The sequence below is a fragment of the Callithrix jacchus genome, chromosome 18 (genome assembly GCF_049354715.1).
Source record: "Callithrix jacchus isolate 240 chromosome 18, calJac240_pri, whole genome shotgun sequence".
Lineage (NCBI taxonomy): Eukaryota > Metazoa > Chordata > Mammalia > Primates > Cebidae > Callithrix > Callithrix jacchus.
In genome coordinates, this window is record NC_133519.1 from 24,735,821 (window position 1) to 24,751,209 (window position 15,389).

At 53.8% G+C, this 15,389-nt stretch overlaps 2 protein-coding genes across 9 annotated transcripts in view; one reads left to right on the forward strand and one right to left on the reverse strand.

The window, feature by feature from the left end:
- TEX35 (testis expressed 35) overlaps nt 1-4,537 on the reverse strand; it is a 27,259-nt gene extending 22,722 nt beyond the window's left edge. For 4 of the 7 annotated variants that reach the window (XM_035280177.3, XM_078356241.1, XM_035280178.3 and 1 more), the window contains exon 1: nt 4,158-4,537. The gene's annotated coding sequence lies outside the window, so the exon portion shown is untranslated. Of the gene's footprint in view, nt 1-1,266; nt 2,783-4,157 lie in introns of all 7 variants that reach the window. The other 3 variants (XM_078356239.1, XM_078356238.1, XM_078356240.1) reach the window with 1 other exon arrangement.
- CLEC20A (C-type lectin domain containing 20A) overlaps nt 4,105-15,389 on the forward strand; it is a 19,730-nt gene continuing 8,445 nt past the window's right edge. Inside the window, exons 1-5 of one of the 2 annotated variants that reach the window (XM_035280172.3) lie at nt 4,105-4,605; nt 5,944-6,300; nt 8,529-8,594; nt 10,975-11,340; nt 12,858-12,956. In XM_035280172.3, coding sequence (XP_035136063.1) covers nt 4,257-4,605; nt 5,944-6,300; nt 8,529-8,594; nt 10,975-11,340; nt 12,858-12,956 — 1,237 coding nt within the window. In that variant the 5' untranslated portion in view covers nt 4,105-4,256. The remainder of the gene's footprint in view (nt 4,606-5,943; nt 6,301-8,528; nt 8,595-10,974; nt 11,341-12,857; nt 12,957-15,389) is intronic. The other variant, XM_035280173.3, reaches the window with a different exon arrangement.

Here is a 15,389-nt window from a genome sequence, read left to right on the forward strand (position 1 = left end):
GAGTGTGTGTGTGTGTGTGTGTGTGTGTGTGTGTGTGTGTGTTGTGAGAACAGCCCTGAAAAGAGGGTTTTAAATTTCTTCCTTACTTGGCAGGGTGAGTGCTCAGAGTGAAAGCTAAATTGCTTTACTTGTCATCAAGGTAGCAGAGTCACTGGGATTCTCATACCTGGAGTATAAGAGTAGAAAATGAGACAGACACTCTAGAAGAGAAAGTGTTTCCTGCACACTGGCGTTTGCAAAGTGCATCATATTCATAACAAGCAATCCTCACAATACCGAACCGCCATTGTCAAATAGCTATTATACTCTCATCTTGTAGATGAAGAATCAAGGTGCAGAGAAAATTACTCAAGCTGGCCGCAGGGCTCTTTCCACCAGGCCTGCTCCAATGGTTGGCAGGGGTACTGCGGCCACAGCTCACACCTTTCGCAAAAGCCATGTGGGGAATGCAGCTCTCACTGTGGAAATGCAGATTCCTTTTTTCGGGAGAAAAGGTGTGGATTGAGGGAAAGTGAAAGTTGTCTGTCTATAAATAAGGGTTCATTGAACCTGGATGAAAATGGCATTCCCACTCTAGGGGATAGGAAAAGAGGCTGCAGGGAGTTTCCCTGAACCATTTGGCTTCCTGTATCTCATGCAAACCAAGTGTTTATTCCTGGGCTGCTTAGGAACCCTGCTCCTCTCTCTTTCTTGGTTCCTTTGACCCAACTTCCTGGCACAGCCACCAGTGATAGCCAGGGCTGTCCTCCCCGACCCTCACCTCTGTGCCTCATCCAAGGCATCTCTTCATCCATGTATTTAAGGTCTCTATGTACCAGACAGAACACTGCCTAGGAGCTGCAATCCAAAGAGAAAAATAATAGCAAATGCTGCTGTATTAGGGTTCTCTGGAGGGACAGAGCTAATAGGATAGATGTATATATAGAGAGGAGTTTATTAAGGAGTACTGACGGCCGGGCGCGGTGGCTCATGCCTGTAATCCCGGCACTTTGGGAGGCCAAGGCGGGTGGATCACGAGGTCAAGAGATCAAGACCATCCTGGTCAACATGGTGAAACCCTGTCTCTACTAAAAATACAAAAAATTAGCTGGGCATGGTGACGCATGCCTGTAATCCCAGCTACTCAGGAGGCTGAGGCAGGAGAATTGCCTGAACCCAGGAGGCGGAGGTTGCGGTGAGTCGAGATCATGCCATTGTACTCACCTTGGGTAAGAAGAGCGAAACTCTGTCTCAAAAAAAAAAAAAAAGAAAGGAGTACTGACTCACACGATCACAAGGTGAGGTCCCACAATAGGCTGTCTGCAAGCTGAGGAAGGAGAAGGCCAGTCCAAATCCCAAAGCTGAAGAACTTGGAGTCCGATGTTTGAAGGCAGGAAGCATCCAGCATGGGAGAAAGATGTACCTTGAGGCTAAGCCTGTCTAGTTTTTCCTCGTTCTTCTGCTTGTTTTTATTCTGGCCGTGCTGGCAGCTGATTAGATTGTGTCCACCCAGATGGAGAGTGGTCTGCCTTTCCCAGTTCTGCTGACTCAAATGTTCATCTCGTCTGGCAACACCCTCACAGACACACCCAGGATCAATACTTTGCACCCTTCAATCCAATCAAGTTGACATTACATATTAACCATCACAGCTGCTAATGATAACTTAATGCTTATCATTTATTGAAAGGTTTTGTTGAGCTTGTGACGGGGTGAGTGCTTTGTAACTGGCAAAGTCCCTGTTCTCAAGGAGCTCACAGTTAGGAAGGAAAGAAATACAGATGGAGTTTCATCCTGGAGTTCCAAGTGCTGCCCTCAGGGAGATGCTGGGCCTGAGCTGGGCTGAGGCTGCAGGGCCCTTCCTGGAGAGACTTGAGGGAGATGCCCGGGGGAGTGGTTAAATGACTAGGTCGCTGGCAGGGTGGTATCTTCTAGGTCAGGACTGTCAGATTCTCTTCTGTCCCCAGAGAGTGGTCCTGAGAGGCCCTGGCACACACTTCTGGGAGGAAATCATCTGAGGCCATTGCTGCACAAGACAATTCTGTGGCAGGACATTTTTGTGAATGCATTAACAGTTTCCCCTTCATTCCCTTTTGCCCATTCATAGGGGCTGTTTGCCCTTCCATCAGGGAAGGCTGAGAAGGGGTGGAGGTTAGGAAAAAAGAGAGCCTTCCAGACTGTGTTTCTGAAAGCTTTGCCCTTAGGGCAACAGAGAGGGCTCTGGGCCTAAGCAGCATATTGGATGTTGTGGAGAGAGAGAATACAAGCAAGCTGGTTTTGGTTCCCCAGGGAAAATGCCTTGGCCACCAGTCCTGTGCTTTATTTTGTTTTATTTATTTATTTAATTTTAGAGACAGGGTCTCGCCCTGTCTCCCAGGCTGGAGTGCAGTGGTACAATCACAACTCTCCGCAGCCTCAACCTCCCAGCTCAAACGATCCTCCTGCCTCAGCCTCCTGAGTAGTAGCTGAGACTATGGGCATGCATCACCATGCTTGGCTAATGTTTAATTTTTGTAGAGATGGAGTCTCACTATGTTGCCCAGGCTGGTCTCAAATTCCTGGGCACAAGCAATCCTGCTGCCTCCGCTTCTCAAAGTGCTGGGACTACAGGTGCATGCCACTGTGTCCATCCAGGTCTGTGCTTCATTTTGGCACCAGAGCCTAGACTGGGTGTGGGGGCCTCCAACCGTGTGGAAGCAGAGCTCATGCTTTTCAGTGTCCTAAGCTTGAATTGCTGTCTCACCACTGCCTGCTGTGTAGTCTTGAGCAGGCTGTTTCATTTCTCTGAGCTGCAGTTTCTCCCCTGTGAAACAGGAAAATGATAGCCTTCTCCCTGGTGTGGTTGCTGTGAGGAGGGGCAGGGGGTGAGTCTAGCAAAGCCTGGTCCACAATTTCCAGCTCCTTCTCCCTCCTCACCCCCTTCTTCCCCCTCCTTCCTTTCTGCCCTTGCCCCTCTGACCCTGAGGACTCCTGGGGTCTAGCCTCACCCTGCCCTCTGCTACCCTATTCCCTTTCTCCCCCAGCAGCCAGCCCCAAGATGGGTTCCTTCCCTCCCTGATCTGGTTATTAATTACCGGATCCATGTTGCAGGAAGACCTCTGAATATGCCCTGAAAAATCAACTCGCAAAAGGCAGATTAACGGGAGGAAAGGCACACAAACTTATTTAACTTGTGTCCCTGGGAGCCTTCAGAATGAAGGCCCAAAGATGCAGGAGGATCTTGTCCATTTTTATGCTTAGGTTCAACAAACTATGGGCAGCTGTGCAGAAACATGAGTGGACTAAAAGTGTCTGATCTAATGGACTGAGTGGGGAGACCCAGCCAGGCCTGTGGGTCTGGATCCTCTGGGTGAGGGGCAGGGCCCTCTCTGGAATGGAGGGTCTCATGACCCACAGTCAAACAATGATCCCTTCAGAGCATGTCTTAGTTTTTACACAGCAAGGCAAGGGCAAGTTGGAGTAATATTTTTAGGTTTTATGGCTGGCGTTGGGGAAAAGGGCTTCTGGTTCCTAAGGCTGGCCTTGGGAAGAGCTTGGCTGAGAGACAGGAGGGCAGGAGAAGGTCAGAGAAAGCTTTGCCTTCTGAGGCCTGTTTTCTGAGGCCCCACACAGGGACCTCTTCCGCGTCCTCCACGCTGCATCCCGGGCACCTCACACTGCGCTGGCAGCAGCAGGTGCTGGGTGTTTGTTTAGTAAAATCCCGCAGTTTGGGTAGCAAAGAGGAGGAGAGTAGAGAGCAAGGAAGAAAAGGCCAGAAGGTCAGACGCAGCTTCGGCCACAGGCCCCGCCGGCTCTGGGGGCTTGTCCCGTGCCCCACCAGTGCCCGCCAGCGCCCCACCAGTGCCCGCCAGCGCCCAGCCATGCTGCCCCAGGCGCTGCAGCTCTCTCTGTGGGCGGCAGGTGAGGTCCCCGCCTGGAGGAGGGTGCCTGGCTCCATGCTCCCCAGGGCCGGGAGCTGAGGGAAGGGAGCACTCCCCTGAAGTGCCCAGATTTCCAGGTTGGAGGGGAGGCAAGGTGGAAGGAAACGAACGCTTTTCAACCCTCAGAACAGGGGTGGGAAGGGAGCCCCGCCGCCTCTCCCTGCCCGCGCCGCCTCCCTCGACCCCCCGCAGGCGTCCGCCGCCCAGAGCTCGCGGTCCTGCGCGCAACGTCTCCGTCCGTTCCCTCATCGCACTCACCAGACAGTGCTCCGCCCGCGTCCAGAGGCAGCAGTCAGACACGGTCGGGCCGAGACTGTCCTCCAGAGCGTCCCGCAGGTCACCTCAGGAGTGTGTGCAATGCAGGGAAGGGCATCGCCGGGGTGGACAGGGACGGGCGCTGTGGGGTCTGCGGACCAGGGCGGCAGGAGTTCTCGCGGGAAGGGCGCCGTGGGTGAGCCTGAGGGGAGGAAGGAGCGCCAAGGCAGCCAGGAAAAACCCTGGGCGGGGTCGCCGCCGGGGAGCGAAGCGCGCGGGGCCCTTGGGCTGCGACCCGGGCGGAGGCGGGTCAGGTCTTCCGCTCTCTGGCTGCGGGGACCGTCCAGGATAGAGGCGACTTGGGCCCAGGCGGCGGCAGGAACGCAGAGGAGGGCAAAGTTCAAGGAAGCTCAAGGCTGTGGAACTGACTGGAGACCACGGAGAGGCAGAGGTTGCTCCCCAGGCTCCCGGGTGGGGCTGGAGAGGCCGGCGGGAGGGGCGCCCTGCACGGAGCTGGGGCGCCGGGGGTGGCCACCGTCCTAAAATCAACGATGCGGGCCACAGCCAGTTATTTAAAAAATCATGATGATAATAATAAGCAGAACGCTTTTCTCAGTGGCAGGAAGCATTCTCCGCTGTGGCGGGCGAGTAGCCGGCTCTCTTCCACAAGTGCCTCCTCAGACCTGCCCACCCACCCCCTTCTTTCCTGCCACGCCTCGGCCCAGCTCCCCGGTCTCATTCTCCTCTCCTGGGGCATGTAGCTTGAAGGGTTCCTTGTGGCCAGGACCCCGAAGATCCCAGCGCCGTCCTTCACACCTCTGCCTCTCTCCACAGGCAGGGCCTGGGCAGAGCAGGGCAGCCCTGTCCCCCCACATTTACTGGGACTCAAGGAAGGAAGGAACTCAGATCCTGGGGCTTGGGGTGGCTTCCTGGGGGACCTATGATTTGCTCGTTAGTCCCTCCCTCCCTTTCCTTCCCTTTTCCTCTCTTTCCTTCCCTCTCTCCCTTCCTTCTTTTCTTCCTCTCTCCCTCCTTCCCTCATTCCCTTTCTCCCTTCTCTCTTCCTTCCTTCCCTTCTCTTTCTTTCTTTTCAATACATTGAGCCCTTGTGATGTGCCCAGCATTGTCTGGGCCCTGGGAATATCATGATAAATGAGGCTTGTTCTTTGCTCCTAAGTTGCCTAGACCAGGTAGTACAGACAGAAAAGCAAAAAGGTCTCGTCCCTGAAAGCTTTTAAATTCTGATGCTGGTGCCAGGAACAGAAATTCAGATCTTTGCTCTGTATTCCCTTCCCACTGGGTGGCATTGGCCATGTCTCTTTAACTCTCTGTGACTTGGTTCCCTCATTTGTAAAACAGGCAGAGTGATATCTTAGGCAGCTGGAAGAATTCCGTGAGCTGACATCGCATGGCGGCTCTCAGCAAGCCTTGTCTGTTGTTATCAAGCACTAACTGCAGCATATAGGAAAGACACCTCACCTTTTCTGCAGAAAGGATGGGGCAGAAGGGTGGGGAGTTAGCTGGGCAAAGGGGTTTGGGAGATGAGGGAATGGGAGAATAGGATTCGTGGGTTGAGGGAGCTGGAGAAGGTGGCCGGCTCTTCCAGACCAAGAGAGCAGCTCGTGCCAAGGCTGGGAGGCAGAGCTGGATACGACTAGTGGGCCAGTGGCGAGGCGCAGAGGGGGCAGGGAGGCTGGGGAGGCCCACCAGGGTGTGGCTGAAAGCTCTTTGAGGACTAGAGGTGGGGAGGGGAGGGACAGCCTTGCTATGACAGCCTCTCCTGCTCCAGCCCTGCAGCTGGTGAGCAGCGAGAGGAACTTCGTTCTGGTGAAGGAGGAGCTGAGCTGGTCGGACGCCCAGCAGCACTGCCAGCTGCACCACACAGACCTTGCTGACCTGCAGCTAAGTGGCCTGACGAAGCTCTACTCCCTCATGACGAGCACCCCAGCTTGGATTGGCCTCTTTTTCGACGCAAGCACTTCTGGCCTGAGATGGTCCAGCGGCTCTGCCTTCACAGCCCTGGAGTGGGCCCCGAAGCTGCCTGAATTTGGGGTGGGCCTCTGTGCCACGCTGTACACTTGGCTGAATTTACCCAATATTGGGGCTGCCTCCTGCACAGCCCAGAAGCCCTTCCTCTGCTACTACGGTGTGTTCACATTCACATTGCAGGCTTCGCTTTTCCCCCCAGAGGCCTCGCTCTGTTGCTTAGGCTGGAGTGCAGTGGTGTGATCTTAGCTCACTGTAACCTCCAATTCCTGGGCTCAAGTGAGTCTCCTGCTCAGCTGCCTGAGCAGCTGGAACTACAGGTGTATGCCACCACACCTGGCTAATTAAAAAAAAAAAAAGCCAGTCATGGTGGCTCACGCCTGTAATCCCAGCACTTTGGGAGGCTGAGGTAGGTAGATCGCTTGAGATCAGGAGTTCAAGACCAGCCTGGCCAACATAGTGAAAACCCATCTCTACAAAAGATACAAAAAATTAGCTGGGCTCGGTGGTGGGTGCCTGTAATCCCAGCTACTAGAGAGGTTGAGGCAGGAGAATTGCTTGAATCCAGGAGGCGAAGGTTGCAGTGAGCCGAGATGGTGCCATTGTACTCCAGTTTGGGCAACAGGAGCGAAACTTCATCTTAAAAACAGACAGACACCTTTAATAGAGACAGGGTCTTGCTATGTTGCCCAGCCTGGTCTCAAATTCTCGTCTTCAAGTGATCCTCCTGCCTCAAGTCTCCCAAAGTGTTGGGATTACAGGCATGAGTCATTGGGCCTGGCCAGGGTTGCTTGTTGCTTTTCAATAGCAAATGACGGGGCGGTGGGGCCTGGGCAGGGGGGAAGAGATCCACCGTTTCAGTGAAAAACTGGTCATGACTTTACTCTTTGCCACATCACTTGCTCTCTGTGGCCTTCATTTCTATTTCCTCTGCACCGCTATTCTGAAGACGTCATTAGAAAAAATGGGTGCAACTCAGGAGAGTAAAAATAAAATCTGGAAAGTTCTCTTGCCAGTTAAGGATTTGGGGGAAGGAGAAAAGGGGAGCCAAAAGGGAAATTCAGGCTGGGGTTTGGGGGATGCATGTGTACATGTGCAGAAGCGAGAGCAGAATTCAGTCTCCTTCTCATGAAGCACAGGTGGACGGTTAGGGTCTCAGAGCTGGGCAGGAGGGGAACGGCCGCCCTCTAGGAGAGCCCCTGCTTCCTGTTAAGTGGGCAGTGTGTGCCAACTCCTCAGGCATCTTTGCGGGAAATCCGCCATTGGTACACCATGCACAAGGCCCCCTCCTTGTGCTCCACGGGCCCCTCTCTGTCCTGGCTGCTGGTGCGCCTGACTCCTGACTTGTTGCTTCCGGGAAGATCATGCAGGAGCTGGTTGTAGTGTGCACAGCACTTGCCCAGTAAGAGTGTCACTGCCTGCTTTTCCCTCTGTCAGCCAAACTCAGTCCAACTCTGTGCCATCTTCACCTCTCAAATACAGTTATGGAGGGCTGACCTCATGTGTGCCCAACACGGCCACATGGTGCCTGCCCTGGGACCTTGAGAATAGCAGGTGTAGCTGCCTAGATTTCAATGCTGGGTTCCCAAGGGAGTAAGGAGATTACAGGGGTGGTAAGTGTGCCTGGGACCCGGAGGCCTGCAAAGGGAGGAGTATGTATATGGGGTTGTTCCCTGCTCCCTACACTGTCTCCACACTCCACCAAGATGGGTCCTGACCCCTCACACTCTCCAGCTCTGCACCTCTGCTGCCAGCACCGAGACCAAGTCAGCACCGTCTCTCCTCTAGTCTGCCCTTGCCCACTAAAGTCTGTTCTCTACACAGAGTGAGCTTTTAGAAAGGCAAATCAGATCACTTTCCTGTAAAGAAAAGAATCAGTAGGCCCTGGCAGCATTCAGAACCCTGTCCTTCAGCCATCAGGCCTCGCCTCACCTCTTTGGCCTCCTCTCCTACTCCTGTCCCAGCCACACGACTTCCTTCGGCTCCTTCCCCCCACAGGACATTTGTTGTGGGCTGGTGAAATTAGGACAAAATGTACATCATTGAAAATAGAATTGTATCTTGCATATATACAGAGCTTTAGAGTTTGTTGTGGCTCTGCTCGGGAGGCTCCTCCCAGCTCTCTGCAAGACTTGCTCCTTCTCATAGTCTCTTCAAGAGCAAGGACTCTGCTTCTCTTATTTCCGCACCATTTTCCTAGGACATAGGATAGGGTTGGCAACACAATAGGTGCCCAGTATTTATTGAATGGATTGAATCGACGTAGAAAGGGATGGACGAGCCTGTCTGCTCCTGAGCTCAGTCTTCCTGGCTGTAACTGGGCAGCTCCTGGTGCCTGCAGAGGATCCTGGGCCTCCCTGTAACTTGTGGTCTGTTTCTGTTTTACAGACCCTGATGTCGGGAACCTCATCTCTACGAAGCCCTCTCTCAGCCTAACCACCTCTCCAAAGCTAGGTACATAGCTGCCCCCATTCCCTTTTCTCAGAATTCGGCTTGTTTTGCCTTGGACCTCTCCACCAGGACCAGCTGGCAGAATCTCCACCCCCAGGTTTCCTTGTTCCCCTGACTCTTTCCTGACTGTCTGGGAGGGATTTCCAGGCTTTGAGGCCCCCTGGCTGAACCCCATGGAGAGAATCAATGTTCTTCATTTTTATTTTTTATTTATTTTTGAGACGGAGTCTCACTTTCTCACCCAGGCTGGAGTTGCAATGGCATGGTCTTGCCTCACTGCAACCTCCACCTCCCGGGTTCAAGCAGTTCTCCTGCCTCAGCCTCCTGAGTGGCTGAGATTATAAGCGCTCGCCACCATGCCTGGCTAATTTTTGTATTTTTAGTAGAGACAGGGTTTCACCATGTTGGCCAAGCTGGTCTCAAACTCCTGACCTCAGGTAATCCACCCTCCTTGGCCTCCCAAAGTGCTAGGATTACAGGCGTGAGCCACCACAGCTGGCCTATTTTTTATTTTTATTTTTTAATACGTGGATGGCTTCACTCTGTCTCCCAGGCTGGATTGCAGTGGTACACTCACAGCTCACTTGACCTTCCTGGTGGGTGATTCTCCTGCCTCAGCCTCCTGAGTAGCTGGGACTACAGGCATATGCCACTATGTCCAGCTAATTTCTTTGTATTTTTAGTAGAGATGGGGTTTTGCTATGTTGCTTAGGCTAGTCTTGAACTCCTGGGCTCTAACGATCCACCTGCCTTGGCCTCCCAAAGTGCTGGTATTACAGGTGTGAACCACTGATCCGACCAATGTCTTTATTTTTCTGATGGGCCCAGAGGGGATGGTGACTGGCTCAAGGTCTCCAATCAGAGACTGGAATCAGAGAGTGGGCCCCGGCTGCAGCCCAGCTCTCACTCTGGGGTAGGGACAGGGTGGTTCCTCTTCACGGCCCAAGTACCTGCTCATCCATCTGGGGGTGGGGGTGGCTTCTCTGAAATAGTGCTCTTTGGCATTACTGCCTTGGTATCTTTTGAGAAGTTTCTTCCTATGTGCTAGAGAGAAGTTCTATGACAGAGGCAATCTACTCCCTGAGTCTGGTCTGTAGAGTGGGTTTTCTGCATGGTGTGGAGCACAGAGCTGTAGAGTGAAGATGGCGGGGCTTCCCATGTTTGAATCTCTAGCATGGCATGAGTTCGGGCAGGTGGTCACCTCCCTGAGCTTCCTTTTCCTCATCTGTGAACTGAAGTTAATGACACCAACTTCTCAAGATGGTAGTGGGGGTTTTCAAAGATGGCACAGGCCACATGCATAGCTCAGGGCTGGCATATTCTAGGGCTTTAATCAAGAGTAACTTTAAAAACCAGTTTAGACAGGGAAAATGATAGGGAAATCGAAGGCAAATCTCAATGGGCTTAGGTAAAAGGCCCATGTCCAAGTTTGGGAGGCTCCATTTGAATTTGAGCATGTGACTCCCAACTCGGTAAACACAAGTGTTTTCTCTTCTGGGCGCCCCCCGCTGCACCGGAATCAATGCCTCAGGTCGAGTCCCAGCCGCTTTAATCGTTCCAAACTTGCATTGTCTGGAAGCTCAGATGTGTGGGTGTATGTGCTACAAGATGGGACAGGCCTGATGAAGGGCAGGGTCGGCTGGGCCTGTCCTACCTCAAGACCTGGTGCAGTCCAGCCTCTGGCAGGGACTGGCAGTGGTGGCTGTGGGAGGTCGGCATCTCAATCTGTCTGGGTTCCCTGGAAGGCTAGGCCACCGAGCCTGCTCTGCCTTCTGTCTACTGGGCCCGTCCCTCCAGGCTGGCCTCTTCTCCCTGGCTCTCCAGGCACGGTGAGCCTGGGAACATCACACATTTCCTCTATTCTGCTCAGCCCTGGATTCGCCTGAGAGCCAGTGGGCAGGCACAGCCCCTAGAAAACACAGTTGAAGGTGACCCCAAACCAAGATTGTTCTGTCTCCCTCATAACCTCCCCCAAAATGGTCACTACCATCTTGCTATGTGCATACTATTAATAAATCACTGTGCTAAACCATTTGCATATATGATCTTATGTGGTCCTGACCTTAGGTACTATGATTACCCCATTGTATATATGAGGAAATTAGGACTTAAACCAAATCTGTGAGGCCATATAGCTACAATAACTCTTAACCTTGCTTTCCCTAATGCTTCCCCCACCTGCTGCTATGATAGCTCACCCATTCTTCCAACCTAGTATTTAGTCTACCTATAAAATTGTGGTTTTGAACAAACCTAACACTAGAGGACCGAGGACAAGGGTCCGCCCATGTCAGACCAGAATTCTATCCCCGGGAGTGATGGAGGCTGGGCTGTCAGAGATCCAGGCCCTCAGTTCTCTGATGTCCACATTCTTTGACCCCAGCTGTGGTCCAGATCGGTGGTCAGACCTTCATGAGATTCGATCAAGTGATGACATGGTATTCAGCCCTGCTGTACTGCCGTAGCCACCACACGGACCTGGCCGACCTGCAGATGGTGACGGACAAGACAGGCAAGGAGGCCTTGAGATCCCTCATGAGTGAGACTGAAGCCTGGATTGGCCTCTACCTCAATGCGAACTCTGGATCTCTGAGCTGGTCCAGTGAGCTGGGGGCCAGCATCCCCTCCTGGCTGCAGGTGCCGATGATGGTGAGAGGACTGTGCGCAGCTCTCGGCATCTATGTGGCCTACTCCCCTCAAGTGTACTCAGTGAACTGCTCTTCCATGCTGCCCTTCATCTGCTTCTATGGTGAGTGAGAATCTGCTCTTGCTGACCCTGGGCCCACTGAGGATAGAACAAGGTGGGAAATGGGTTTATTGGGCAGCAGGTGACATTGAGGATAGACCCAGGGAAGCACTGCTAGACTCTGATGGTAACTGAGTTCTGGAGCAGGCTCCTGAGATCCTTGCACTATAATGTGTGAGGAGGTTGTATTATTTTAATCCTGGAGATCTTTAAATAATGGAATGGACTCATTCAGCCTTAGGGCACTGGCAATTAGCAAGAGCAATTCGTTATTGGACAAGGAAGTTAAGAGTCTGGGCTTTGGAATCAGACAGACTTTACTGCTTGCTAGAAATAAGGTGGGCAGCTTCTCAGAGCCTCCTTCTCCTCATCTGGGAAATACAATGAACAAAATGAACTGATGGCACCCACCTCATAGGATGGCTTTGAGGACAGAGTGAGAAAGTGAATGTAAGGGGCCGAGTAGAAACCCTGACACAGAGGGGGCCCCCAGCCAGATGGGAGCCATGGTTGTTGTTCTGTCCCTGTGAATGCATGGGAGCCCAAGGCCTGCCTGGTGGCCCTGTTGACAGAGGAAACAACCCTCAGGCCAGGCAGAGGTGCTCTGAGCCTGTCCGTGGCTGTGTAATAGGTACCCTTCCACCTCGCCCATTCCTTCTCTCCTTCCTCACTTCCTCTTCCCCGCCCCCATTTTTTGGTAAGTTTTATTGAGATATAATTCCCATCTTAAATTTTACCTTTTTATTTTTTATTAAATTAATTAATTATTTAATTAATTTTTAGACAGAGTCTTGCCCTATCACTCAGGCTAAAGTACAGTGGAGCTATCTCGGCTCACTGCAACCTCCACCTCCCGGGTTCCAGTGATTCTTCTGCCTCAGCCTCCCGCGTAGCTAAGATTACAGGCGCATGCCACCACGCCTGGCTAGTTTTTGTCTTTTTAGTAGAGACGGGGTTTCGCCATGTTGGCCAGGCTGGTCTTGAACTCCTGACCTCAGGTGTTCCACCCACCTTAGCCTCCCAACGTGCTGGAATTACAGGCATGAGCCACTGTGCCTGGCCAAAATTTACCTTTTTAAAGGGTACACTGCAGTGGCTTTTGGTATATTCAGGAGGTTATCCAAACATCATCACTAATCTAATTTTAGGACATTTTCATCATCCCCCACCCCAAAGAAACCCCTTACCGGGTAGCAGTCACTCCCTCCCCTCCCCGGCAACCACAAACCTACTTTCTGTTTCTGTGGATCTGCTTGTTCTTGGCTGTTTCTTTCTGTTCTGGATTTGATGAGATGCATGCTCCTTATCCATAAAGAAGCTCTTCCTCCCTGAGGTGCTGCTTGCTGTGAGGATTGGGGATGGCGGATGTGCCTCCTGCAGGGCCCACGGCAGATGTGCAACAACTGCGCCCTCCTGAGTCTGGCTACCTTGATGAGGAACCGAATGCGGGGCCATCAGAGCCTGGGTGGCTGCTCACCTGCTGGTGCTGCAGACCCTGCCCTCACTCTGTTTTCTTGCAGACCCCTCGGTTGGACACCGGGCTTCAGCAGAGTTGCCTCCACTCTTCCACCCTTCCTCTACAGAAGTGACAGAGGAAACAACTCCCAGGCCAGGAAGAGGTACTTTGAGCCTGTCATTGGCTGGATCTGGGGTCTTCAGAGTCTGGGGAAGTGGCAAGGGTGGCAGTGGTCCAGGGGAGGCCCCATAGGCCCCTCCTAGAAGTGCCAGTAAATGCCTAGAAAAGGGGTGAGCTAAGGGGGTGGCAGTCAAGGGCCACTTATGCAGAGGGGAGTTTCCCTCCGCTCCCCACCGTGCTGGGCTGGCCAGGGGCTGGGGAAGGAGGATTGAGGCACCATCAAACTCCCTTTTCCTAGAATTGGGCCACTGGACTTGCAGCTCCAGGGCCAGGAGACCCAGGACAGGCTGTATGGTCTCTCAGGCGAGAGGGTGAGGCCCTGACCTGGGAGACAGTGTGGGAAGACTGCCGAGCAGTGCTCTTGTGGAAAAATCATCAGAGAGGCCCTGAGGCTCAGTAACCAGAGGGAAACACCGCAGGGAGAGGATGAGGGATGAGCTATTGGCATTATTTCGGGGAGGTGGCTGGGAAGGGCAGTGACAACAATCCTACAGCATTTAAGAATTCCTGAAACATCTTCACAGCTATTACCTCATTTTACTTCCCAAGAGTTCTGAGGCTAACTAGAGTAATTGAGGGCAAAAATCACCTTTTCCCTGGCCTGCTTACAGATTCCTGTATCACACAAAGGGATTATTGCTTTTTTTGAGGACACAGAAAAGTGAGGGCACTTTGTCAAGGTGGAGCACAGCCTCATTCATTCACTCATTAGAAAGTGTGGATGGAGTCTTGTGCTAGCCCAGGCACAGCCACCGGCAAGGGACACAATGGAAACGGAAGGCTTGTTCTGAAGGCGCTCACAGCCAGTTGGGAAGAGGCTGGTGCTTGGTATAGTCACAGGCATGGTGGGGACACTGAGAAGGGGAGCATCCCCTCTGTAATTGTCCAGAGGATTTCCCAGAGGAGGTGACTTTATAACTACTGGAAGAATGAGGAGGATCTAGCTTGCAAAGTGGAGTGGGGTGCGTGGCTGGGTGAGGACTGCAGGTGGAAGGAGATGCAGGTGGGGTGGGGGACAGTTCGCACTGGAGAGTGTGGGAGCCCAGATCCTGCGGGTCCTCTGTGAGTGGCTAAGGGACCTCACCCCGAAGGAGACAGCACCCAGGCCGGTAGCTGTGGTCAGATTCGGGTCAGAAGTTGGGAGACAGCCTGTCTTCTTCTTATCTAAGGTCTATCCTGGCACCTGCCTGGCTGCCCCGGGCTCACGGGCCACCTGGGCCGCGCTATCGGGTTCAGGAGGTCCTCCCTGCTAGCCCCTGTCTGCAATGGGTGGGCAAGGCCAGGCGTGGAGGGGGCACAGGCCAGGAGAGCCACTGCGTGACGCCACTCGTCGGCATCCTCGGCTTTGGGAGGGGTCCCGGGCGCAGCGGACCCCACAGTCTTCTCTCCAGCCCTAGGGACCAGCGCCGGACCCGCAGGCGTCTCGCAGGGTCCGGCTTCAGCGGCCCGGCTTACGCAGAGCAGGAGCCAGGAGCCCAGCAAACCCGGCCTCCGCGACCCCTACCCACGTGCTTCCGCCTCCGCTGGCCCGGTGGCCCTCCATCCCCAAGGGGCGGTGACACTCGGCCCTCCGGCCAACCTTACCTCGGTTCCGGGGCAAGGACCCAGGATGCCTCCGGTCACTGCCCAGGGCGCGTCTTCCTACCCTGAGCCCTCCGCGTCCCAGTCCCCGAGCCCTGCTAGTCTGGCCTCTCGGGGGAGCCTCTCTGTTCCCCAGGAAGTGACTGCGGTTCTTCTGGCCTCCGCTTCTAGCCCCCAGCTCAACTCCACCCGCCGTGCCCCAGCTACTCCCAGGACAGCAGCACCGACTGGGTCCGCCACATCCAGCCGTGGCCTCGGCTCCCAGGCTCCTGGGAGCTCTCTGGGGACCAAAGAGAGCATCTCGGACTCATCTGACTCAGGGAGCCCAGCCGTGCCCCAAAGGACAACTGTGCCCCCTGACTCTGCAGCCCTGAGCCAAAACACCCGCCCAGAGGCAGCTGGGAGCTGGGCAGGGCTCCAAACAGGTGCCTGTCTGCGTCGCTCTAAGTTAGGAACTCTGCCCGAGGCAGGACCCGGCACCCTGAGGAGTTCCCTTCTTGGGGCGACCAGGCCTGGCTTCCATGCATAGGGCGCAGGCCGGGGAGTTGAGGATTAGAGGTGGGGTGTCGTGTGGGGATGTTGTGTGCTGGGCCAGTCTCCCCACCCCAGCTGCATTCCAGTGTATTCTACAGGGGTCCTGTCTGGCCAGAGCCAGCTCAGTCTTGTTGTCCCTGGGTAATTTAGGATGGAGATGGAGGTGAAGTGGGGTGATATGGGGGAGAAATAATCCATTTTGGTTCTAAGAGTAAGAGTCTGACAGTCAAGGGTTGGAATATTGGCGCCAACACCTACTGTGTGGCGTCATGCAAGTTTTCTAACTTCTCTGAGCCTTAGT